At 39.9% G+C, this 27,536-nt stretch overlaps 1 protein-coding gene across 1 annotated transcript; it reads right to left on the bottom strand.

Annotated features, from left to right (window-relative positions):
* Positions 1-7,863: 7,863 nt before the first annotated feature.
* LOC109511568 (sodium- and chloride-dependent GABA transporter ine) lies at positions 7,864-24,747 on the bottom strand. Its single transcript, XM_019862726.1, has 13 exons — positions 24,388-24,747; positions 22,111-22,245; positions 16,950-17,160; positions 14,586-14,718; positions 14,233-14,367; positions 13,646-13,749; positions 12,395-12,519; positions 12,045-12,157; positions 11,611-11,751; positions 11,403-11,502; positions 11,160-11,260; positions 10,146-10,313; positions 7,864-8,017 (listed from the first exon to the last, which is right to left on the bottom strand). The coding sequence occupies exons 1-13, from the start codon at positions 24,566-24,568 to the stop codon at positions 7,895-7,897; spliced, it is 1,770 nt and encodes a 589-aa protein (XP_019718285.1). The 5' UTR covers positions 24,569-24,747; the 3' UTR covers positions 7,864-7,894.
* Positions 24,748-27,536: the final 2,789 nt, after the last annotated feature.

Here is a 27,536-nt window from a genome sequence, read left to right as displayed (position 1 = left end):
GACTTTCCCCAAACTGTTTCCATGTTGGAACCAAATCGTTGTCCATTATGGTAAAATAACAAATTAATACTTTTACTGGAAGATGAACCTCCCACTGTTTCCCAAGACTTTTGCCCATATTCTCTGAAATCATTAAAAAAAAAAAAGCAGAGCACTTTTTTCATTTATTTTAATAAACAGGACTGAGGCGGCCTGGCGGGGATGAATAGTTAAGACATCCGCCTCACACTCTGGGGCATGTTCTCCCTGTCCTTGCCTCCGTTTCTCAGAGTTTTCTGGGTTACTTCCACAAACCTACATGTAGGTTAATTGGAGACTCTTGTCCTTCGGTGCGGATGTGAGTGTCAATAGTTGTTTTTCTTCCATCTGCTCTGCGATTGGCTGCTGACCCGTCCAGGGTGTAGCCCGCCCCCTTGCCCTAAATCTGCTGGACTGGGCGCAAAGGAATAAGTGGTGTAGAAAATGATGAATGGATGACTGATCGATTGTCCAAGCAATTTCATTACGAAGACCTTTTCGTGTGCCAAGTTTGTATCAAAAGTACTGCTCAGTCTTGTGTGTTGTATTTTTATGAAGTCGAGAACGTGGTCAAACCTTGGTATCATAAAAAGAGCATATTCATAAAAATCCGTAACTGCTGCAGTCGTGCGTGGCTGATGTGAAATGTATTTTATATTTTTCTGCACTAAAAGCCGGAAATCAAATGTCAAAATGTGTGCTACATACTGGACAGGAAATAAGAAGAGGTCTGTGTGTGTGTGTGTGTGTGTGTGTGTGTGTGTGTGTGTGTGTGTGTGTGTGTGTGTGCGCTCGCGCGTGCAGGTTTTTTTTCAAGTAAATAAAAAGCTGTTGCATCAACACGGAGACAAGTATATTTTCCGAGAAAAACACTGCTGCCCAAGGACAGAGCAAGAGGACTCTATTAAAAATTGGATTTGGGCAGAGATGGAAGGATCCTTATGGCAAAGGAAGGTGTAAACGTGTGAGGGAGAGAGAGTCGAAAAAGATGCATAATAGTCATCATCCTTGGGTCAAATTCAATTTCCTACTTTCCTTATGAGAGCAGACATGACATATTGCTATTTCAGAGCAACCTCATTTAGTCTGCAAGCAGAATCAGTTCACTCCAAAATCCAGAGATTTATGTTGTGCAGAGAACATATCAGACGTTCTTTGCCTACACACCCACACCTACGTCAATTCCAACCTAATCCAGGCTGCAATATGATTCTTCATAGGCGGTTTCACAGAGGAAGGAGTGCCAAAGTTGCCTTTTTCTGATTTTGCCTTTTCTCATTTTCCAAGATCCGGATTGAAAGACGTTCACACAATGCAGAGGTCATTTTTTGGGGTTGGGGGGGGCGCTTTTTGTTAACCGCAGGGTTCATGCAAATGTAGTTGTGCTTGGATATCACCACACGACTCCAAAATCTCATATTCAGCCTTCAGCTCTGCTCAGTTATGGCAGCTTTCACACTCCTACTGCATCTGCAGCATCTGTATGTACATAAATAAGACAGCCCCAAACGGCTGCATCCACCAGTATGATACTAGTTGCAGTTGCAAAAGATAAAACGCATTTGCGCTTTGAAGATTGCTCCCACTTCAATCAAATCATAATGAGCTTCCATTCAGGTCGCAAGACTCCAAGGAAACCTTTGTACTGTCACATTAACTGGCCATATGAGCACTGACTCACCTTTAGCATATTACTACATTTGGGAGAAAGGCTAAGTGATGCTTAGAGCTGAAGTCTCATTACCAGAAGGACGTGTTATAGGGACCGACCTCTTCTGTATGCACATCCCCGGCAGCCTTAAAGCAAGCTCCAAAGAATCATTATTAAACAAAGGCAAGCGTGCAGCAAGAGCACACTGTAGCATCCCAGCATCAAAAGCGCTCATCTGCATATGAATTGTTAGCAAGACATGCTCATTAGCATTCCACTCAAGTGAAAAGCTCAAGTAAATAGATGTGTTTACCCAGACATTCCAGACAAATCCTGCATGGAGTCAACATAAAGACAATCATGTTAAATGTTTTCACCGGGAAACCAATTTTTTTTTGGTGGGGGGGAAGTGGGGGTCTTTCACACTGCCTTTTGCGATGCAAATACAAACATCTGTTTACCTGGCCATAGGTTGGTGCCATGCAGCAGACCGGGGCAATGTATCAATTCAGCCTGAAGACTGAATCGCAAGATCAACTACAGATAAAGACAGAAAGTTGCACATGCATTTAACAACAACAGATTCATCTTATAGATTGTCTGCACAGTGAACACATGCTTCAAGCAAGTCAGCAACCCCCAGGGAAACACGATCTGGCATTTATCACAGAAGTGACATTACACAGCGTGAGCAGGAAAGGAAAAACAGACAGATGCCTTTGACTGAATAATCCAGTATCAACTGTGATTGCTAATATGTGAACGTGTCACCAATCTGTGTCGCTCTCATGAAAAAAAAAAGACTCAAGAGTTTTATTTTTATTATTTCTGACTGATTCACTGCTTCATGACACCTCATAACAGAAGATCAGAACTGCGGCCCCATAAGGATGTTTTTTATGGTGACCTAAAAGTTTACAATGCTTTTTATTTATATTTTTCTATTTTCCCCGTTGAAGGTTAAGCTCTTCTTTCATAACCGTCTAATCATGTCTCTTTCCCAGTTCCCCTCACCGTAATTTTGGAAAATCAACACCGTTACAGCTTGAGTCATTTCACCACCACAGTGGAACGTCTACAGTCGAATACCCCTAAAGTTGTGCCGTTTAACCCGTCGTCACACGTGATGTCACTTAAGACCTCCGCGGATCTCATGAAAGCTCAGCAACACTGATGTTAACAGCCAGACCAGTCTCAACCGGAGCGGTTCCGAGAAGAACGTGACAACGCAAGATCTTCCACAAGTTACATGGAGTAAGCAGACGTTCAAAGAAGTTGAAGTCCAGTGTCACCAGATGCGCTGCTACATGTCACCGAGGGGGCAGGGTGTTCAGATGTTTTTGCCTTTTAAAGTGATTTTACCGATTTAAAAAATGAAAACAGAAAGAAATGCTTTATTCATAGTTTGGTTCAGTGGTTCTTAACCTGGTTTCGATCGAAACCTAGGGGTTCGGTTAATCGGTCTCAGGGGTTCGACAGAGCCTCTGCCATGGAGGTTAAGACATACCCGACTCAACATGTCAATTAGTTATGACACGCCCGGTTGGCCATCACTGGCTGCAGATGATCACATTACATCGCTTGTCCAATCAGTGCTGCAGTAACGTGTGACTGTCGTGACAGTACGTCGTCAAATTAAAAAAAACTAATACTGTACTTATGTCTTGAAATTTTATTGACTTTTTTTCTGTTTTACACTAATGAAGGGTTCGGTGAATGTGCATATGAACTGGTTGGGTTCGGTACCTCTAACAAGGTTAAGAACCACTGGTTTGGTTTATTATTTCTTTAATTTCCTATGGACGACAATGTTTTTAATCGGCCAAAAATTATCAGGCATCTTCAAACTTATTTGTATATGAAATATTATTTCAGTTATATTATCAAAATCATAAATATCATAACACAAAAGACAAACAGGGACCGAGTGTAAAAATGTGTTAGTTTTTCGAAGTGCATTCTTTCAAAAAGCCACAATTAATTCAAATAATATGTTCTATCACATCAACGTAATTTTTCTTATGTCACTCGAAGCGAGGTAATGGCTTATTTATATGAAATAAGACGTACTTCCCGTACTGGAAGCTGCCATGTTTGGCCGCCATCTTTCTGCTACAGATACTCTGAGGAGACAAATTTAGCGAAACTAGTAGCAGGTGTAACACATTCCATTCACTTACTTCGTCTCTTGAGTCAATACGAAAAGTCGTTTGGCATGATATATTGCTTGCAATTCTACTGAAGATATTTGCAAGTGTACCACGTAGCCTTGCAAAGTGTGGTCTCTCTAAGACACCGTAGTGCGCGTGCTTGCACTTCTCGAACTCAGGTTACTGCATTCTATTAGTTCACCACGAGATGGCAGTAAATTCTACACGCTGTACCTGTAAACAGAAATGTTCAAACAAACCGTATCATTCGGATAGCTTAATGCTAACATGTAAACGCGAAATGGCATTGACAGACAAAGTGAAATTAGCATAGATGTTTTACTGTCATTTTAAACCTTTGAATAACTGCTACTTTGACACACATGGAGCCGCACCTCATAAACCTAGTATACAATATTCAGAGAATACATTCTCTCTGTTCTATGGGAACAACGAATATTAGAACGGGCAAATGTGGTGCTGTGTTGCGCTGAAAAAGCCACGGTGGAGCAGGGGTGCAAGCAATGAACCGCAATCATCAGGGCTCACCCTAAATCTGGAAAATCCGTGGGGATTTTTTTGCTTCACGAGCATACCTGCTCGCTCTGAGACATTACAAGAGGCTTTATGTTCCCTGCTTGACAAAGTGCTGCAGTGGAGTCGTCAGGATGGAGTCGTCACGTGAGAGTCAACATGAGTCAAACTCAAAGCACTTCGTATTATTCGCAGCACCAAAGCTGCGACTTGACACTTGAAATAATCTTCGCACACACGCACGCACGAACGCCTGCAGTAATTAAATGTGATTACATTTGCTTTAGAGGAGATAAATCACACAGGGCACCCACAGGAAAAACAGACAAGCTGAACATTTTCACACCATAACACGAGAGTCAGTGACCCATACAATCATATAAGCCCTTCAATTGCCCATTCAAACTCACAATCACTTTCCCTCTGCCATGCATAACCATTTATTTACTGCCTTCTGGCCTTCACTGTCTGTGACTATTGATCCGACAGTGCTCCATGCTCTGATTTAGAGGCCATGATACGGTTTGCCACGAGCCAAACAGGAAGGGACTATTGATTAACACACAGCTCTGCTATGAGCGCTGCACTCCTCTATGACAATTCACCTAATTCATTTTCAAACCTCATGAGCATCGCATTCACATTTGTCCTGACTCTGCTCTCCTTCGTGCCCCAGCTGGATCATCCACTCTGACAATACAGCCAATGTAGTGAAATCATCCACCCACACCCCTACAATGCATACCAATTGATTCTCAATAGCATGCGCCAGTGTTGATTCCCTCAAACTCAAATTGAGTTATACTAGTGAGTGTCAGTGGGCATGTGTGGTTTCCCTGCACATTGTATCAGATATGTGTCTCAAAAGACACTCGTGCGTGCGCGCGCGCGCGCAAACACACACGCACACACGCACTTGCAGAGACAGGCTCAATCATGCAGAAAAAAAAAAATCCCATCGGAGAGTTCAAATCTGCTGCTATACTGCCACCAAGTGACGGCCAAGGAAACAAAAGGCATGAGAGCAACTTCAACTTTTTATTGACCAAGATAACAGCACACATCCAATTTCAGCACGACAAAAATTGTGATATGGACTACAATATAAAATAAATGATTTAATATCAGAGTTGCCATAAAAGTGAATTTGCATGTTGAGGTCAATGTGGAAATGGCATATATGTAGTAAAAGGCATTTTTTTGTTGCATATGATCATAAAGAATGCAAGAAGGCAAGACAGTAAGAGAAAAAAAAGAATACACATCACGTGATTTGTGCTAAGGCATGGTGCCAAGTAAATGTTTCCCATACAAGTTACTCATGCGCCATCTATGAAATTGACCCAAAATTTAAAACACAAATTGACAAGGGAATAAATATATTTAGAATTTTGCAAAACAAATCCAAGTGACACTGTTCCTTGTCATGACTTTGGATTCTGGTAGAAAAAAACTTTTCAACTTCTGCGTCATATCTGCCTCTGGGTCCAAATTTCGCTCCTCACGTACGTGTTGACCAGTCATGAACCCAGCATACTCAAACACAATCCATCCAATGTATGAGCACAACTGTATATCTGTATATATTCTTTCGGACATATTGTTACACACATACAGTACTGTATATAAAAATCTAAACACCATCATACAGATCATACAGAAAAAAAAAAGATAAATCATTTCTTAACTCTATCCACTAATGTGACCTTGTACACTGTACAACTCAATTGAAAAAAAATCATTTGAAGAAAAAAGTGAGATAATGTGGTTGCACTCTTATAACTGGAGATGTGGCTGTTCAGCATTAACCAATGACATTCAAACTCATGATAAAATGTGAGTCAGGAGTACACAGCTGCCACCATTAAAAGTGGCTTTGAGAAACCCTGAATAAGGTTCAGATTGTCTTGTATGCTTTTCCTGACATGTTTTTGCTTTTCAGCAGATATCTGAAGGTTTGGTGCTCACGGTGATGTTCTTGCGGTGATGAGCAGAGTTTCTGGATGAAAAGTTTCATCACACCATAACACGTTTTTTCACATGCATGTGGAAGACTTCCAAGTATGTGTTTGTGGGCGTTTTTTTTTTTTTTTGACACGTCTGTCTTGTCACCATACATCATTGCCAAGACACATAAATAATAAGATATAAGGGGATTTTGGTTCTACATGCTAAACAACCAGCGTCTGGCGGAAATTCGTGGAGTTCCTTCACTTGTTATCGACATTTTGCAGGCTCCCTGTCCAGTTTTCATCCTATCCGGTCCTTGGTTTCCGTCGCACCATATTTTCTCCACTCGATAATAACCACTTACTGTGTTTCATGGTATTTCATGGCCTCCTGAACTGATACTAACGTTGTGGAAGGTCTCTGGGGACAATGGCTTGCGTTTAAGTTGTTACTAAAATATCGGGAAAACCCTGTACTACAACATCTGAACGTTATTTGGGGTTAATCGGGGGCACTTTAAAGAGTGACGAATGAGTGCTGATTCCCATGTAACGTGTTTAAATGTAACTGATTGTTCCTGAAAACAGAAACACCCCAGCTATTAGTTTATTAGGTTAGTTCACGGGCTGTGCACACTCACACAAGCACAACATCTAAGATTTTTATTTTTCCTCTCTAAAAGGTTTTTTTTTTCTTTTGTCAATTGAGTTGTACAGAGGGAAAAGCTTTGCAATAATCTATCTTGGGTTCATTGTTTTCATTTTGGAAAAAAACAGTGCTTATATATGACAAGTTGACTGATTTGTCATAGAAAAGTGAAATAAAAAAAAATGCATTAACATTACAGAAAGGCATGGAATTTAAAAAAATCCATTAAATACATTCATAATTTTTGTGAAACAAAGCTATGTCATTTGAATTTTTATAATCTGTTTAAAGCTTTTCAGCATGTACATTCATTTAGTTTTGAGTCCATGTGTTCAAATAAATTATATTAGCTGTAAAAGCCTGTGCATGTGTCATTTTAGATTATATGATTGTACACATAGCAACACATGTAATTCAGCCACCCTCCACCCAACCCGTCAAAAAAATAAAAATATAAAAGATTTTAAGGCAAATTTATGTTCAACTGTGACTTGCAGTTTGGCTTTCAGGTATAGGACATATACCGTATATGTGCAGCCCATTGCACACATTAAGAGTATAATCAGATTTTGATGATTTAATGATTTTGATTTAGCGCTGATGTGAATTCCCGTTTAGATGTGCCAGGCAAAGTATGTGAATGGATTGCCAGAAATGCAAAGTTATGAAAATCAAATGCAAAAAAAAACATCTGCATTCACAAGCACTCACTTTCTATTAGGCTCAGTAAGACACTTTGGATTTAAAAACAAGGGCTCTGACAGTTTGATATGTCTGGACATTTCAAGTGTCAAATTAAAAACTGTAATGGTTTATTTCCAACTGCAATAAAATAGATTTATTTTATGCACAGTATACTGAGATTCTGTCTCAGTTAATTTTTTCCCCATTATACAAAAAATAAAAATAAAAAATAAAAATAAAAAATAAAATACCATACCCCTCAAAGTACTGTGTCAATGTGTTCTCTTGCTGTTTCCGCCACCGAGCTGCCAAGTTTTTGTTTTTCAGGTAGAGGATCATCAACAGCCATCTCTACTGTGGTAGTCACAGCTGTTTTCAGTCTCTAAAAAGAAGAAAGGGGAAGATATAAAACCAATACTTAAAATGCGGCTGCAGCTTAAACACTCACAGTACACACTCCCCAGCCAGCCACAACATTCAAAGGACCCACATCTATACCGCTTGTTCGCATTATGGGTCAATTGCAGCCTAGCCCCGCTGACTTTGGGCAAGAAGTGGGCTACACACGGAAATAATAGCCAGCAAATCTCAGCGCAACTAATACTCAACTTTATTTATATAGTGCTTTCGCAACAGCTGTAGAACACTTTTACAGAACACATAAATGACATAGACAAACAATATCACACTTATGAACAATAGAGCCCTCATCGTAGCCCTCATCAGCCCATAGGACAACGTTGGGTCTTCAATTAGGCTAACATGCATTTTTTTAACGTGGAAGAAGCACCTGAAGAAACCCATGCAAGGACATGGAGATCATGCAAATGCCACACAGGAAGTCCAGTCCAATACTTGTGTTAAAAAATTTGTGCCGTAGCGATGAAGTGCGCGGGGACTTTAGACAGGCAGGCGAGTGCGCGGACTGCATTTGATTGGAGATTTGGATCTTAATAAAACTTCAACAGCAAGACTGGATTGCTGACGCGAAGGAAAGTACTGCCCAGCGTGACCTATATCAGTCTTGTGCAATTAGTCTGTGCACAATCGAACATCATATGGTACTAGTCATCCGAAGTCAATTTTCCAGTGCTGCGATGTAGGAGGCAAATGAACTGAATTCATTCGATGCCAGCCGTTTTTTTCAAATTGAGAAATGACCATTTACCATTTTGCATATTTCACTTCTTGTACGATAACTATAAACGAGGATACGGGAAGCAACAGCCCCCCGCCCACCGACTATTACAGCCAACAAAGACACACGTACATGGCATGATCAATGAAAAAGACGCTTAGTTAGTGGCGTTTGCCTTTCAGTATGACAGCCGCCAATGCATTGTGGGAAATGTAGAAAACCTCAAACCCCTCTATTCTGTCACACATTTATGTGACTAAATATTCAGATTGAAAAACCCAGGGGTCTTTTTCGGATTTTTAAAAACACGAATATGAGCATACTTGGGTTTTTGCACGTTTCCATGACATTCAGGTTTTAAAAGTTTTATTGACCGCATGTACTGTAAATGCAGTCAAAGTAAGGAAAAGCAAAATGAAATGCCCCACTGCAAAAATCCAAAACAAATTGCATGGGTTCTTTCTTGTCCCATCGGCGATGCTTCCACAAAGATTTATTTCAAATGCATTGCTAGATAAAGATGTATTTATACAACTATTTATTGCCCCCTCTCATGTCATCAAATAAATATTAGAAAGAGCCTGATGTGATGCAGTGCAGTTCTACACCACTGCAAATTACAACTACTCTAACAAACATATTTTTAAATTAATACAAAAATATAAAATAACATCAAACCTGAGAATGATTACATTTGTAAAGGCTCACTTCCTGATCGGGCTCATATTAGACTGAATGGCTTGGCTTGCTAAATGCGGTGGACTTTGTGCAGTGGAGAAATCATTTTGTAAGAAATGACTGTCTGTTGTTGTGAGGAGCAAACCATAACAAAAAACTACTGCGCTCGTGAAATACTGTTCTGGTCCAAAGACAACATTCTATCCAGACCCAGTGAAGTTACAACCTTCAAATTCTTATCTTGGCACATGATGTTCTGTGTACAGAACAGCTCTTCATACAGTAGACTAAACTGGATATGACCTTGTGGGTCTCATTGTTTGGGACATCGATGTATGAATAAAGCTGATGTAAGCAAGTAAACGAATACTACAGTATAGGAAATCATAAAATCCCATGTGAATAAAGCTGATGTAAGCAAGTAAACGAATACTAGAGTATAGGAAAATAAAATCCCATTATGGTGAATGAGGATTTATAGAGGATAAAAACAAAACTGAACACAAAACATCAAATGAACATGTAAATGTGCATGGGCTGTTGAAAATAACGTTTTAGTATCAGTGAAAGGGTTACAGAGTGAGTTTAGCAGGCGTGCTTGCACTGAAAAGAGACAACAGTCAGAGAGAACAGCCAAATAAAGGCACAAAGTTTTTTGCACAGTCATGATCCCATACATCCATCCTATACTCACCGAGAGAAAAGAGCCTTTGTTGTTATAGATCTCATGAATGGCTCCAATGGGAATCCAGATCAGAGAGACCAGTGAGACGCCCCAGCCCACCACTTCAGCCCACAATGGGTACTTATATGTCCCATACTGAACAGGAGTGTACTGGATGATGCTGGAGACCAGTATGCACTACAAAAGGAAAACATCAAGTTAGGTGTACGGTGCAGGCGATCATGCTTGTTTTGTTTTTATATGCATGCGGTGGACCACTGCTTACTCACAGTTCAGTATTCTTGGAGTCACCTATTCGCAATATTTTGGCTTTTTTTTTTTGTACAGAGGTCCAGAGTTTGAATCTGTGCTCTGGCCTTCCTGTGATTGTAAATGGTTGTTCGTCTCTGTGTGCCCTGCGATTGGCTGGCAACCTGTTCAGCGTGTTCCCCGCCTACTGCCCGAAGACAGCTGGGATAGGCTCCAGCACACCCGTGACCCTAGTGTGGATAAGCGGTTTGGATAGTGGATGGATGGATGTTGTTTTGTTTGGGTCAATGCCCATTTTTCGTGGAAAATGCCTATTAGAAGTTTATTTCCATTTTATCCAAGAATTTTTTGGGGGGAACTAGGTTTTTTTTCCAGAGCATTTATAATGAGCATTAATTATACACGGATTTTCGCTATTCACTGTCCGGCCTGGTCCCTATCCCTCCACCCTATTTGTACATGAACGTGTACGTATGTGTGTGTATATGTTTATGCAGGCTTCACAACTAACTTTTTGGATTGATGCACCCAACTTATTTTCTTGGGTGCACTTATGGTATCGCCACCAACATTTTTCAACAGCATCACATTCATGTGTGGCTGAAAAGTGATTCACGATCAAGGCTCAAAATATTTCTTTTTCTGGCAGAGCAGTTTTAGAAAGACAGACGGACGGACGGACGGACGGACGGATGGACGGACCGACCGACCGACAGACAGACAGATAGATAGATAGATAGAGAAGAACGTAATCATGTTCAAAGAGAGCCTCACCAGCACCAGCAAAGGACAGATAAGGAACCAGCACACGCGAAAGTAGATGTTCGCAGGCTTTCCGAGCATCTTCTCAATCATATGCGAGATGCGGCCGACCCCTAATGGAATATGACAAGTTCTTATTAGATAAAACACAAACCAAAACATCTCGACTGGTTCTGGCAGCTTGGCAGTGAATGCGGCTCCCACAACAGTCTTACAATTTAACAGACACGGCACAACATCAAATGAGGATCTTACCAAACAACCAGCAGACTGCAATAACCTCGAAGAAAGCCAAGAACATGAGGGACACCACAGCAGTGTAGTGGTCCATCAACTGAAACACATATATACCACCCTGTGGAAAAAAAAGAAAAGAAATCATCACTGGTGATACATTTGTGGCGTAGCAGCTGAAGAGATGAGAAATTGAACAAATGGCATAGTTCAAACACATCTGCATTACCTTTGTAACATGTGGAAGTCCAAAAAGAAAGGAGACAACACAGACAAGCAGGGCCACTAGCTCTTCCCTCTTGAGAAAGTGCAGAATTTGTGTTCTAAATTCATCTTTTATGAACGTCAAAGCCACCTCAAGTGTGGCAAACTGCAGAAGAAAGGAAACATTATCTTACTTTGTGGGGGAGTGGGGTGGGGATTGTCCTGTGATAACAATATTATGCAATCAACTTGCAAACATTTTCGAGTCATTTATGGGCCTTTGAAATTAATGACAAATCAAAAGACCGTTGAAAAGTATAACATCCCTCATTTAAACTATAAATGGAACTGCTATTACCGTGATGCTAATGCATCAAGTGGAAGTTGTTAAGTGGCCAATTATCAGGCCAATAACATAATTAGCAGACAAACTATCATTGTAAAAGTGGGGATGTTTACCTGGCTGTCCAGACCAAGACAGAGCAGCATAAAGAAAAAGAGAGGAGCCCACAGCTGAAAGGCCGGCATAGTGGAGAGGGCTTCAGGGTACACAACAAACACAAGACCGGGACCTTAAAAAAATAAAAATAAAAAAATCACAGTCAGAATATTGGTTATTTGTATTAGAAATACAAATGCAAGGCATTTAATGATTTATGCCATCGAGGGGACCATAAGCATTCAATGTTAGACAGAATCATCTCAAGAGCAGTTACAGATGTACTAGCTAGATTGAAAATTAGTTTTTGAGACACAAAATCTGACTTGTATGCGCCGATGGCTTTCAGAACTGTTTCCTAGTTGCCTACCGTCTGTTGATATGTTGTCCACGGGGAGATTATGAGTGTGTGCCATGTAGCCAATAGCTGAGAAGATCACAAAGCCAGCCAGAATGCTTGTGAAGGAGTTGATGAATGATACAATCAAAACATCTCTGAAAGAGAAGAGGGGTAAAATAAATAAGAAGAAGAATAATGAGAAGAAGATGGAAGAAAAGAAGAACAAGAAAAATGTAATCCCATTGTTTGTGTCTGAATAAAAGTGTGTCTGAAGTATCAAAAGACAAACAGCCTTGGACTGGCCTTGCTGGAGGTATTTTTATTTTTTTTTGCCCTACATTACTGCCCTAGACACATGGTACTTCAATAACAAGCGTAGAATATATCATTAATAAGGGGAAGTAACAGAAAGTAAAGGCATACAACTCGAGGAAAAACATGACACAAAGCCAGCCTTTGTATGGGGAAGTAGCATCAAGTAAAGGAACATAATTTGAGGAAAAACATGACTCAAGCATAATACAGATGCCTTTTATATTACCTCATGATGTTGTTGTTGAACTTATTGTAACTTGCCAGTGAAATCATGGAACCAAAAGCAATTCCCAGGGAATTGAACACTTGGGCTGCTGCATTAACCCAAACCTGCGGCAATGCAAAACAGGCAGACGAATAAACAAAAAGAGTACACATCTCTTAATTAACCTGGGAAAGACATGTTTTAAATTGTTCTTTTTAATTAATATTACTGTTTGTATGTTACACAGATGAGGAATTATTACTGGTAATTAAGAAGTTGTTTCACCAGTGTGTGTGTGTGTGTGTGTGTGTGTGTGTGTGTCAAATCCTCTCATCTCGACAGTGACAACCTTTTTTTTCCTCCCACAACTCTGTTGCACACACTATGTCATTATTCCCAAACATTATTGCGAAATTATATCCCCACTGACCATTCGTTTTACAGCCAGAGATTATCGTCACCATTTTGTTCCTCTTGGAAAATGATTTGCACATGCATACTCATCCCGCACAGCCAAATTAGAGGCCGAAAGTCACTTGTAATAATTAAAAATCGAAACATTTGAAACCAATTTAACGATACAGATACATTTATTTACAGATGATTTCACCTTGACTTCAAAAAGTTTGTTCCAGACAGGTACAACTCGAGGAAAAACATGACACAAAGCCAGCCTTTGTATGGGGAAGTAGCATCAAGTAAAGGAACATAATTTGAGGAAAAACATGACTCAGGCATAATACAGATGCCTTTTATATTACCTCATGATGTTGTTGTTGAACTTATTGTAACTTGCCAGTGAAATCATGGAACCAAAAGCAATTCCCAGGGAATTGAACACTTGGGCTGCTGCATTAACCCAAACCTGCGGCAATGCAAAACAGGCAGACGAATAAACAAAAACAGTACACATCTCTTAATTAACCTGGGAAAGACATGTTTTAAATTGTTCTTTTTAATTAATATTACTGTTTGTATGTTACACAGATGAGGAATTATTACTGGTAATTAAGAAGTTGTTTCACCAGTGTGTGTGTGTGTGTGTGTGTGTGTGTGTGTCAAATCCTCTCATCTCGACAGTGACAACCTTTTTTTTCCTCCCACAACTCTGTTGCACACACTATGTCATTATTCCCAAACATTATTGCGAAATTATATCCCCACTGACCATTCGTTTTACAGCCAGAGATTATCGTCACCATTTTGTTCCTCTTGGAAAATGATTTGCACATGCATACTCATCCCGCACAGCCAAATTAGAGGCCGAAAGTCACTTGTAATAATTAAAAATCGAAACATTTGAAACCAATTTAACGATACAGATACATTTATTTACAGATGATTTCACCTTGACTTCAAAAAGTTTGTTCCAGACAGGAGTCACGAAGTACAGGACACCCTCCTTGGCACCGGGAAGCTGCATATTGTTGATGAGCAGGGCGAACAAGATGAAGTATGGGAATGTAGCAGTGAAATAAACAACCTGTAGGAGAGAATCAATAGGACATGCATCAAAAAAGAAAATCTATAGAAAGGTTTTAAATGTTTGGAATTCAGATTTATTTATTTTTTTTAGTCTTCGCCGGTTCTGAGAATACAGTGTCTTTGAACTTTGATGCAAATGGGCGAATAAATTGTCAAGATAAACATTCCATCAAGCATAATAATACAAAACAACAAATCTATCTTGTCTGTTCTGACCTTGCCAGATGATTTGACTCCTTTAAAAATGCATAAATACACAAAGCCCCAGGCAAGTAAGAGACAGCCAAAGAGTTCCCACTGAAAGCCACCAACATCTTCGATGCCACTGGTTTTCTCCAGAAGCCTGCGACTGAAAATCCAAAATAAAAAAAATAAAAAACACAAAAGATTCATTAATTCATGAACATGTACCATAACAACAGGGGACTCCATACAGTAAGAACATATCACGGAAGGCTGATTATTGCACTCCTTCTTCTTCTTCTCCTTTCGGCACGTCCCTATTCAGGGGTCGCCACAGCGAGTCAGTAATTTCCATCCGCCCCTGTAAACCGTCCTACCAACTCGCATGGTCGTCTTGGCAAAAGTCTGATTATTGCACTCCAAAGAGGACAAAAGGAGTCAGTTTACAAACGAGGGGCATTTTTTTTATAACGTGCCATACATTTTTTTGGTTTAGGGAGCGCAGAATGGGGGCTTGTTCATTCTTGTTGTGGCTTATGTTTGTAACTTCATACAGGTGGAAAGCAAAATGCACAGTGCTTTACATTTTCCTGATTTTGTCACATTTTTGGTCATGAAGCTGTGCTGCATACGGTTTCCACAGGCCATCCTTTGATGCTTGAGATGTTTCTGCACCTTTATTACTGTGTTGTCCAACCGTGATACATTCAGCTGGATGACATTATTTGCCAAGGCACATGCCCGTCTATAATGTTTCACAATTAACAGTGTGTGTTCAAGCAAACACTAAACAGGAAATCAACTGGAATTATCTGAAGAGCTCAGAGACAGCATTGTGTGAAGGCAGAGATTTGGAGAAGGGTACGAAAGAAACCCTGCTGCTTTGAATGTCCCGAGAAGCGCAATGGCCTTCATTATCCACGCACAGGAGTTCAGAACCACCAGGGCTCTAGTGAGTTGGCCACCTGTTTAAACCGGGTGACTGGTGGAGAAAGGACGCCGTCAAGATACGCATTGTCGCTATGTCACGGCTTTGGCATTTCTCTGTGGAAAGAGGAGATCCTTCCATAAGGAGAACCATTTTTGCCGCAACAAGAGAGATTCTCCCACCATGCTGGGAGTAAACCTTGCACCGCTTATCACCTAGCCAGTAAGGCCTGGTGGGAAGCAGCTTCATGCTGTGGGGATGATATTGAGGGGCAGAAACTGGGAGATCGTGGGAAATAAAAGGACTGGGGGAAAGATGGATGCAAACATGTACAGTGATATTCTGGGTGAAGACCTCGCATGCACTTGACCTCAGGCTGGGGCAAAGGTTCATCTTTCAGCAGGACAGCGAACGTAAGTACACTGCCAGGGTAAAAAAAGGACTGGCTTGAGGACAACTCAGTGAATGTCCTCGAGTGATCCAACCAAGCAGAGACTCGAATGCAACGGAACATCTAAGGAAAGACGGGCAAACAGCTGTGCACCAACACACCCCATCCAAACCGCCTCCCTTAAAGATGATTAAGCAAGACTGCTGAAAGATACTATAGGTGCGCCAAGCTTATGGTATTGGATTCTAAAAGTCTTACTTGGGGCTTGAACTACTGATAAAGGTGCATCAAAAAAGTACTAAGGCGTAGAAAAAAAAAGTAGTGTGTTTCCGGTAACCCGACCGACCGAGAATTTCTACGTCGAAAAAAAACTTCACGGTCGGCATTTTTTTCAAACAACCCTCTACATTTTTGTGTAGCGGGTTTACGTCGGTGCAAACTCTCGTGATATTCACGTTGAGCGGGTGCGTCGTTTGCCCTGTCGTCTGTCAACAACATTGAAACATGGCGGCGGCCGCGATCTCCGACGACAGTTTAAACCGCGTTTTCTGTGTTACAGTCGCAAGCTCGCACCGTAATGTTAAGAAAATAGCATCCTTTGATGTATCGAAAAAATTCAGCGAACTCTTTGATGAACACCACGGGCGGGGCGGGTTCAATGTCTTCTTGTTTTATGTTTTATGGTTATTTTGTTTACAGTTTTGATGGAAAAAAAAAAAAAAAAGATTAAAAAAAAAACTTTGTCCGACCTACCGACCCCATGCTGAAATTTCATGTTACCGGAAACACACTATCTTTTTTGTTTGGCCTAAGCAAAGGCCGTGAATATTTTATGCACATGTGATTTCTTAGTTGTTTTTTTTTTTTTTGTAATGTATTTGCAGCACTGAAAAAAAATCCCAGAAACATCTTTTGTGGTGTTAATTGGGGATACTGTGCGTAGAATTTTGAAGAATACAATGAATGTATTCCATCTTGGAGTAAGGCTGCGACATTGCAAAATGTGGAAAATGTAAAGCACTGTCGGTAACGATCAAACCATCAAAAGTGAAATGAAAATGCAATTAAGGCTGCTCACTCAAAGAACTGTTGACTCGCCGACTGCATATCTGTGGCATTGCCGGGGAAACCACTGGAACAGTTCTCAAAGACATTCCAGCTGTTGTTGCAAGTCTTCCAAGGAGGTGTTGCTCCAAAGGAGTGAAACAAATAGAAAAGAGCCCAGCTCATGAGCACATTGTAGTAGGTGCAGAAGACGTAGGATATAACCACAGTGGCAAGGCCAACACCTGCGATGAAAGAGTAGTCGTCAGACATCACTGTGCGAGACAGTATCGAAACACCTGACAAAACTTTTCAGTGAAAGACAAACATCCACTTGTCTCAGTCTGTAAAGTGCGCTGGATATGAAAAATAAAAAACTAAAATCGACACACCCCTGTTAAAATCCCATGCCAAGAACGAGTTTAATTATTTCAAAATGTGACATAACATGAGCGTGACCTGTAACCTTTGCATGTCAACTGTAAAAAAAAAATTAAACCATCTCAAGGTAATAAGATAAGATATCCTTTATTCGTCCCACATTGGGGAAATTTAGTCTACAGTGGTCTAATGTGGTTGCAAGTGAGCAATCCTTCTCTTAATCGGGCATTCGGCTTGGAGGTAAATAAAGTTCAGATGTTCTAGTATGCTTTTCTTGACTTTTTTGTAGTCAGATCTAACACAAGCCATGCGCCGCACTGAGCTTCCACAGCATCACTTGGATCTCGTCGTTCAAAGGTTTCCGTCTACAGAAGAGTTAAAAAAAAAAAAAGATTCGAAGCATTAAATATACTGAGAAAATGGAAGAAAGTCACTATCAAGTGGAGAAAACATGGCACCGCATTACAAAGACCTTGACAGACCCTTAACATTGCTGAAATGACTCAAAGCAAACTGGGCAGGCAGACTGCAAAGCGGCCAAAGGTAACATTGCAAGAAAGTAGTGGCTGTTTGTCTGATCAAGTGGAGAAAACATGGCACCGCATTACAAAGACCTTGACAGACCCTTAACATTGCTGAAATGACTCAAAGCAAACTGGGCAGGCAGACTGCAAAGCGGCCAAAGGTAACATTGCAAGTAGTGGCTGTTTGTCTGTGCCGAGGCTAGAGTGGCAAGACAGCCTTATCTTACAAGGAAACACTTATCTTACTGCGGAACCTTGACTTGGGTAACTCTTTGGGAACTCCTCCTCCTCAGTGAATATTTTTGCTGAGATGTGTTAATTTACCCCATTACATGGAGCTATATTCCACTCGTTACTTTTTATTTGTATCCATCTATTACTGCTTACGCCATCTATTTGTCCTAGTGCGACAGTGAGACTTGCACCTCGGGTGATGTCACACGGCTCGGTTTCACCAAATAAAATAACCGCCAGTAAGGCTTGACTCCTGGTTTAAAAATCAAACCGAGCCTGGCAGTCACATGACAAGAACGCCTCTCTCCGCAGGCCTGCAGAGAAGCAACGTTTTTTTGAAGCATGATAGGGATCTTCATTTATTTTGCAGACTGTGAAAAAGAACGGTTATGCCATGAGTGGTTATCTATGCCTGCATAAAAAATTCCAAATCCAACAACAAGAACAGTTTTCTATGTAATCTCTGATGAACTAATGTGACCCTCACCCCCACCCCCAACTGTCAACAATTTAAGACCATTTGTTGTGGCTGAATTCCTCTTAATGTATGTCATTATAAAATGATTAAATGTATTCTTGTTTTGGTTATAGGTCACACTAAATGATGGAAAAGGTCTAAAGAAATTTATCTTGGCCTCACTGTTTATATTAATTTAAAAAAAAAACTTGGCAAGTTGGGGTGTGTCGATTTTTTTAATCGACTGTGTTGCAATCAAACGGTTTTTCAGTTTGGCAAGTTTTGGATAACGACTTACTTAAACAGCTAACATCCTCGTGTTACAACAAAGCCACAATTATTTTGCCTTGTGGGGATAAACTCATGAGACACTGAGAAATGCAGCAGTGCAGAAATTACGGAATTAATACTGTCGTATACAATAAACTTGTCTGACGCCTTTTTTTCTTTGTCCCGTCAGATTGCCTACCACAAAACCAGTACGCAGTATACAGACTGGACTCCCCCACCAGTGCATCAAACCAAATCACTGTCAAAAAAGAACCGCTTGGAGCAGTTGCTGCTTCACTTCTCTTTTTCTGTCATTTTATTAGCCCGTAAGGAGACACATCCCCAAGTGGCAAAGGCGGGAACACTGGCATGCTGCAATTCATTCGACACGAGCGTGGGTCCTGATTCAACAATTTCCACGCTTCACTTCTCTTTTTCTGTCATTTTATTAGCCCGGAAGGAGACACATCCCCCAAGTGGCAAAGGTGGGAACACTGGCATGCTGCAATTCATTCGACAGGAGCGTGGGTCCTGATTCAACAATTTCCATTGAAATCACTGATTGGGGGTCAACAACATTGCAAATTGCACAGAGTTGCATGTGAAAATCATTCAAAAGAGTGTACAGAAAAAAACTACCTGATTTCTGGCCTCTGTTTATCACAGAGCATAAACGTGGGAGAAAGGAGTGCTAAAACAAGTGAAGGGCCCATGTTTTGATCGGGTAGATAATCTCTGTCTTTAAAGAGAAACTATGGAGAAAATCCAGTTAGAACAATGAAGACAGCATAATTCATGAATCATTGAAAAGACTTTTGACAGCTGGTTGATGGCTAAACTACTGCATGGTTGAAGTTGGCAACACTGTTTCACAACATTGTAAATGTGGGAGATGATTGATTGTGCAATATTGTTATGCATCTGGCACATGATGACCTCATACTGTATTAGGGCTGAACGATTGTGTAAATAATCGAATTGCGATTTCCCCCCCAAAAAACTGCGATTTCATTTCCGATTTTTTTTTTCAATGTCCTTTTCGAATATATTTTTCAACAAACAATTCATCTCAAAACTTACTAAATACTTTCACATGGAAGTTTGGCAAGTATGATAATTCTGTCACACAGATGGCTTCCTACATATCGCTTCAGGTTATGAAACATGATATGTAAAGGTTGACTGCACTTCTTAAACACTGCACTTATCATATAGACCATTAGATAAATAAAACGTGTCAAAAAATAACATTTACGAACTCCAGATAATAACCTCTCACCTGCTAACGTGTAGGATAACTTTAGGTTATGTCTGTTTTTGATGTACTGTGACATCTTTCATTTTCAATAATGTGATAAGCACATTAAAAAAAAAAGACGAATTTTAGATACTCGCGTTCATTGTCTCGTGAGACGAAAAACTCACGGAAAGCTAGCGCGGCAGTTTTACAACTTTGCCTGTTCTGAACTGCGCCCTCTATATAGTGACCAGTCAGATCGCAGTCTTTGCGATAGTAAAATTGTGTTTCATCAAATCACATCACACACGCAATTTATCATTGAAGGCCATACTGTGTATTCTTTTATTTCTGAAATCTAATTGAGGTCAATAACCTCTGTGAAAATTATAACTAGCCAAACAAGTTCTCATCCATCAACATGATAGAACAATTTGTTATCTCAATAAAAGAACTTAATTCAAGGAAACTATAAAAATTAAAGTTTAACAATGCAACATAATACTCTAGTTTTAATTTAAATACAACATTATTATAAACAACGATTATGGAATGATAACCTAATGTACCGCAAGGCATGCTGTATTTTGTATAGTACAGCATATTGGAACATCCTTGCATGTGAAGATTAAAGAAAGAAACAAAAAAAAACACCTAATGATTAGATTAATAATTTTCCATTTTAGTTCTCTGATCCATGCTTTACATTGACATTCTTTTTCAATACAATAAAGTCAATGAGTTAAACATTAAAATCGCTGAATTGCCATTTTTCCTGTTCAAATACAGCGACGTGTGGGCAGCTGCGAGAGTCACAGTGCAATAAGTGCTTCAAGCGACTACGCGCACATTAATTGAAGCAGGCCGCCTAATACGGTGCAGTAAATTGAATGAATGACATATTATTTAGTATTTCCGATCAGCCAGATGAGCAAGTGAAAGTGCACGGTGAAACCCAGAGGAACCAGCGCCTCATTAGTGATGAACCTCACCGCACATCACTGACTCAATGGCGCAAATGATTCACACCAGGGAAGAGAATTGGTGCAAAATTTCTCGGAGCTGTTTTTTTGCCTTCTTTTGTGATTTAAAGGAGACATACAGTTATTTTTTTTAATCAAACAGTTCCTAAATGTCCTAATAAAATGACCGTGGCATGCTTTTATCAAACTACCATTGACGGATCGAGAATGATATACATTTTTTGCATCATATTTTAAGCCCGCTTAAGGTATGGATCTGCTTCATGTGGTGAGCCAGATCTCATCCTGCCCCACATACAATTGGGCGAGCCTGGCTTTCGTCCAGCTGCTGACTTCTACTAGTGGAAGCAGAGTCATGAGTGTGAGAAAGAAAGCGGGCTTAGGTCATCATGTCAAAGTGCTTATTTCGCTCTAGAGCTTCGGTCTATTTACGAGTCGAAGTCATTGGCTGAAGAACTTGGAGATGCTTACTGTGGTATTTATCCCAACTGTTTTGTCACAGTGGGGTGGATGTACTTAAGGGCATGGTCATCGAAACATTTTTAGACAGAGGAAGACTTGGATGTTTATTTTCACACTTGTTGTGTTGACAGGCACAAAAGGAACCCATCGTTGGCAACTATTTTTCTCACAGTATGTCCCATTTAAATGTACGTCATGAAATAGCTCCATTTTTTAATAAGTCTCATGTAAATGTAGTGACTGAAACATGCAGGTTTTTCTCAAAAAGAATGCTTTGCCAAATGTTGACATACACACTTTGCAGATCAGAAGACTATCTCATCGAACACACTGACTCAGAATTAATGAGTAGACCAAATTCAAAGGGAACAGTACATCAGTTCAACAAAGGGCTGAGATTAAATGAGTAGCAGGTCTTTAGCATTGGTCAGCTCCTGAACATGATACTTAATTAGTGCAACCCAATCCCAATGTCACCTCCCAACAAGGTTCTCATTGTTTGGTAACAGCAATGGATTGGGATCACAGGATGAGCAGTGTCATAAATATCTGGATGGATTTTAACAGTGAGGAAAATGTTCATGTCATAAGAAATCTGAGGGGGGAAAAAAAACAACACTAGGACTGAAATCAAATAAATAACTCACCTTTTAACAGAGGGCAGACTTTGGCTAGGGCGTGCACTGGCCCTAGATGAGTGAACTGGCCAATCGCAAACTCCATAAGAAGCAGCGGGATGCCACACAAGAATACCATCATGAGATAGGGCACCAAAAAAGCTCCTGGAGCAAATAGAAAGAAGAGATAGTCTTTATGGCTGATGCTTCAGTCAGGAATGAGTTCTATGTATTGTGTGAAAATATTTAACTTAATGCAGGTTGACTTAATGACACATAATACCACTTACGCTCTTAAAAGCATTTACAAACGAGAGAAATGAAAACATTGTAAAACAGAATAAAGAAATACAATACAACACAATACAATACATCCTGATTTATATAGCGCTTACACAACAGCAGCAGCTGTAACAAAGCGCTTAACAAAACAGTTAACATAAAGTAAAATAATAAACACAACACATAACATAAAACACGGACAGTCGTGCAGTCCTAACCACTTTTCCCTCATACACTTTGTTGTTTAAAGCAGTTTGAGATGAAAGAGTAGCTTTCTAAAATTATTGAAAGAATGTATAGTGCAATAAAAAGATTTTGGAAAATTGACTTTTAAAATGCCTTTAAGCAGCTCAATCATCGGTATGGGGGAAGCAACGTTTCTGTGGATCTAAAAGCAATCAAACTTGGAGCTGACTTTACTTCTGCTTAGTCCATTTGCGTGATACATAACAGCTAAATGCTGCGTCGCCGTGTTTGCGTTGAATTCTGGGCTTTAGTCATTGAAAAGTATGCCGACCTCAGACCCCTTCTGTGTTTATGCACCATGAGCATTTCTTTCATGCAGGGGTATCATACTCACAGCCCAGGGGCCTGCATGATTATATATCAAAACCCGCTACTTGACATCAAAGTTTAATGTTAGTATGGCCCCCACGTTTTTTGCTGCAATGGGGCCATTTTCTTTTGAACATTTACGGTATGTGAATCCTATTTGACACCAGGTGGAAGGTTATGGATTATGCGTGCATATTTTCACATCGCCAGTTTTGATCATCAGGAGGCCCCGTTGAGAAAGGTGAGGAAACACGAGATTATCGAGATTTTCAAGAGCACTCCTGCTGACATTTTACCTGCATGTTGTTATTTTATAGTTGATCATTGTACCAGCAATTTTAAATGAACATTTGATTCCGTGGCTCCACTTTTAACTGAAACTATGAAAATTTAAGACTGGACCCTGGTGGAGAAACGATGCAATCAAGAACTCAAAAAAGAAAAAGCGCTCCTTGATCTGCGTCAAGAGTAACACACCGTAGACGGATGTTACAGAGAATCTGCTAACTTTTCAAAATATAACATCTTTCAGATTTCGAAATTAATAAAATGCAAGTAATGTACGGTAAGTCCTTCATCCTTTCTGTGCCGCCCAGTACCAAATGAGCGACGGACGGGTACCGGTCCGCGGCCCAGGGGTTGGGGACCCCTGCTGTAGACCACACCAGAAGTAAAATCGATGACATAAGATCCTGTCTTTTAGCTAATCAAAATGTAAGTTATAATAAACCCTGATAGGCCTTTTTACCGGCGAAAACACTGGAAAGTTTTGCCCTGGTTGACGCAAGGACATTGTGGTTATTTTTTGGAAAGATATCCTGTGGCCCAGACCTAGTTATGTCTTTTCCAAAACCTGCCGTGAAGTGAAAGGTTGGTGACATGAACAGCCAATTTTAAGAAAAAGAGGAGATGAAATGTTGTACTAGGGCACCACCCCAGACAAACTCAGACTATTTCTCAAGCGGCCACACATAGCTTCAATTATTCAAGAACTAAAACATTCGGTGGTTCATAGAGCAGTAGCAGAACTTTAAAGTGTGTTTTACAGCAAAATGTATGAATATTGACAGACTGAGCAAGAGACAAAACGATTTTTTTTACAATAACTAAAATAAAATAAATAAATTATGGGTTCCATGTTTTGAGTCCACTCTCGTGTCATTTTGTACCTCACCAATCTGTAAATTAAAACTTGTGCCCTAAATTTAGGGTGAAATTTGGAGAGTGTGAAGAAACTCCTGCCTTAAAAACTCAAATGGATTTAGATAACTGAGTGAAGCACACGTTATTACGAAACACGTCCTCGTTGTAGCTTTATCAGGCAATTATATATACATTATTTTATTTTATTATAATTTAGTTTGAAGAAAATACAAAAGAAAAACAAAATATAGTTGTCACGAATTCGTCTCATCAGTGTGCAAAAGCTTGTCGATGTATGGAGAAATTATATCATCAGGCATTATGTACCTCCACCGCTACTGTAGCACAGGTAGGGGAACCTCCAGACATTGCCAAGCCCGACCGCATAGCCCACCGTGGCCAGAATGAACTCCATCCGCCCGCTCCATGTGGGTCTCGCCACATCCGTCTTTCCGACGGTTACTTGTCCAATCGAGGTTAACAAACCGCTCGTTTTTTCGTCACTCATGATCGATTCGCCACTCACGAGTTCGCCGCCCGATGCTGAGTTGATGAGAATGAATTACTGAGCGTTACTCAACCCTATATCCACGACTCCTCCCCCTCAAAAGATTCATCCGGTCACATACAAAGAGTGAAACGGATTCTATTAATGGGATACTGTCGTTACAGGCCAGGGGGAATGCGTGCATTTGGTAATGATCACATCATTGTCAAGTTAGGAAGTTCTGGTCAATCCTATTTTCAAAATAAAATATACTATACGTCAATGTACATTGTTAAATAGGGAGCCCTTACGATTGATGGTTTGTTCTGGAAACATAAATATTTTGACGGAAGTTTAAATACTACTTTCCTTTGCTAACTTGCAGTCGAAGCTTGTTAACTTCGTGACAATGGGGAGGAAGTAAGAATAGATATGGTGCTTTGACCAGTCTTACATACGTTGAATATACTGCCATATTGGATGTGTTCTTTGAACACGCGTTTCTTTTCCTGCTTTGTGTATGTATTCGGAATTTAGCCATTCCAACATCAATTTGTGAATATAATTTAATTAGCTGATTTTGTTTTGGCTCTTATTACGAATTCGCTGAAGAAACTGTAGTGCTCTCATTGTTATGTGTTTTGACAAACTTTTAACTCATACAACAGGTACTTTCCTAAAAATAAAGGCACGAGAAAGCAGTTGGAAGGAGAGGCTTTTTAGCTTTTCCGTCTCCAGTCACTGTCCTTATTTCTGCTGTAGCCAAACTGATGTACATATACTGAATTAAAAGCCATTCATCAAAAGCCGTTCTCTGTAAACGTTATTGCATTTATTCAGAAAACCCAAATATCAATTTTTTTACAGCATTCTATAATACATTTTGATCAACGCGACATAAGCAGTTGATAATGTCAGAATAAACAGGATTGTACAAAATGATTTTCGTGGATGTAGCAAAACATTTGTAACTTGTTCAAATAAATGAGAAACTGTTTTTATGAGTGCATAAGTGACACAATGATGTGAAAATTGTAAAATGTAAAAAATAAGTACTGTAGTTTTGAGAAAGTAAATTCTGATATGAGAAATGTACCAAAGCAACTGAGAAAAAAACTGTAATATGCAACAACACGTAAATGGTATCGAAAGCTAAACTATCCATGTTAATTAAATTCAAAGTATGAACAAATCATCAGCAACGTCAAACCAATTTTTATCTACTGTACATCTGTCATAAAAGACAATTCAATACGTATCTAAATGGGTTGAGTGAACGCTGGCGCGTTTTGGTTGCCGCTGCTCAACCCGCATTGTTCTGTGTTTTTTGTTATTGTAAAGTGTCCTTGGGTGTCTTGAAAGGCGCTTATAAATAAAATGTATTGTTATTATTATTATTATTATAAATGTAATGATATGATTTGGTTCTTCAAATCAAGACCGATTTTCTGATTAGAATCGGGGTTTTTTTTGTTACACCCGTACTTAGAAGACAAATATTGATTGCCTGTCATCTGCGTTTTGTCAGACATTCAATAACAAAGTGTTCCTTTTTGATTATAGAACAAACTTTGATCATCATCTGAAAATTAGTGGTGTGTGGCGAAGGGACACTTTTAAATGTAAACTCTGGATGGTTGTTCTAAGATAGCACAATCATTAACTCAGAAACAACAACCTTTCTCAGAAACTGAAAAAAAAAACAATTGATGGGGCACTTTGGGCATCAAGAGCCAAAGGGGTATGTGCCAATGAACCTACCCTACTCCCCTCTAAATAATGATCGTTCTTAAAACAATTTAACAATTCTTTGGCTGTATTTGACAAGACAAGAAAATATTAATCAAGGTAAATGTTTTATTTTTCTGACCATTGGATCTCTGGTGGCACAGTGGTTAACTGGTCAGCATGTCAACCTCACAGTGCAGAGGTGCAGGGTTCAATTCCGGCTCCAGCCTTCCTGTGTGGAGTGTGCATGTTCTCTCCGTGCCTGCATGGGTTTTCTCCGGGTACTGCGGTTTCCTCCCACATTCCAAAACTGTGCATGGCAGGCTAATGGAACACTCCAAATTGTCCTTAGGTGTGAGTGTGAGCGTGGATGGTTGTTCATCTATGTGTGCCTTGCAATTGGCTGGCAACCAGTTTGGGATGTACCCCACCTCCTGCCCAAATACTGTTGAGATAGGTTCCAGCACGCCTGTGACCCTTTTGAGCATGAGCGGAAAAATGGATGGATGGATGGATGGATCTCTGCCCTCTATCCACTGAGTGTAGAGATAGGTTGATATTTAGACAGACAAACAGACAGAACCCCCGAACCCACAACAAAATCCAAACGTAAACATGTATTTTCACATTATCTCATTATCTGTACATAAGCAATATTTGTTTTTTATTTGGAATGCTCAGGGTGGGTATTTTTTAAGCTTGTTTCGTGTCAGGAGAAAAAAAGAGTAAAACTCTCATTTGCTTTTTCTATGAACAAAGAGATTTAAAAAAAAAGGTAAAATTGGAAATCAGATTTTTGTGGAAAAAGGTTCACCCAACCCTGTTACCGTATTCAGAATAGATAGATAGATAGATAGATAGATAGATAGATAGATAGATAGATAGCAGTGGCGGATGCTGGTCTGTCAAGAAGGGGAAGCTCAATTGCGGGCTACATCATAAAATGTGTCAGTTTATTTCTACGTGAATTCTACTCTCCGTTCTTTTTCAAGAAAATGATCTGTGACCCTGGCATACCAACAAGGCGTCTTTTCCAGGTTCTTAACTGTGGTGATATAAGTCAGTCTGCGAACACAAGCAACTACAGTACAATAAAACACACCAGAAATAAAAGATTAATCTGTCACTAGTCGTTTTCAACAAAGAGAGTGTTGCCATTCGAGATTACTAGAAGTCTCCGGTTCAACTCAGAACAGAATGAGAATTGAAAAATGCTCCCTCGGATGCCTACACTAAAAGATCGGTGATTGGCTTATTTTGC

The sequence above is a fragment of the Hippocampus comes genome, unplaced genomic scaffold (assembly GCF_001891065.2).
Source record: "Hippocampus comes isolate QL1 unplaced genomic scaffold, H_comes_QL1_v1.1 scaffold147, whole genome shotgun sequence".
Taxonomy (NCBI): domain Eukaryota; kingdom Metazoa; phylum Chordata; class Actinopteri; order Syngnathiformes; family Syngnathidae; genus Hippocampus; species Hippocampus comes.
This window is presented reverse-complemented; position numbering and strand designations above follow the sequence as displayed.

What these genes read in the sequence shown, in the direction of transcription:
- LOC109511568 (XM_019862726.1), bottom strand. Translation starts at nt 24,568, where the DNA reads ATGAGTGACGAAAAAACGAGCGGTTTGTTAACCTCGATTGGACAAGTA. An exon ending in ACAAACTTTTTGAAGTCAAG is followed by an intron (nt 13,750 to 14,232) that starts GTGAAATCATCT and finishes GCATTGCCGCAG; the next exon opens with GTTTGGGTTAATGCAGCAGC. An exon ending in TGCAGTCTGCTGGTTGTTTG is followed by an intron (nt 11,261 to 11,402) that starts GTAAGATCCTCA and finishes ATATTCCATTAG; the next exon opens with GGGTCGGCCGCATCTCGCAT.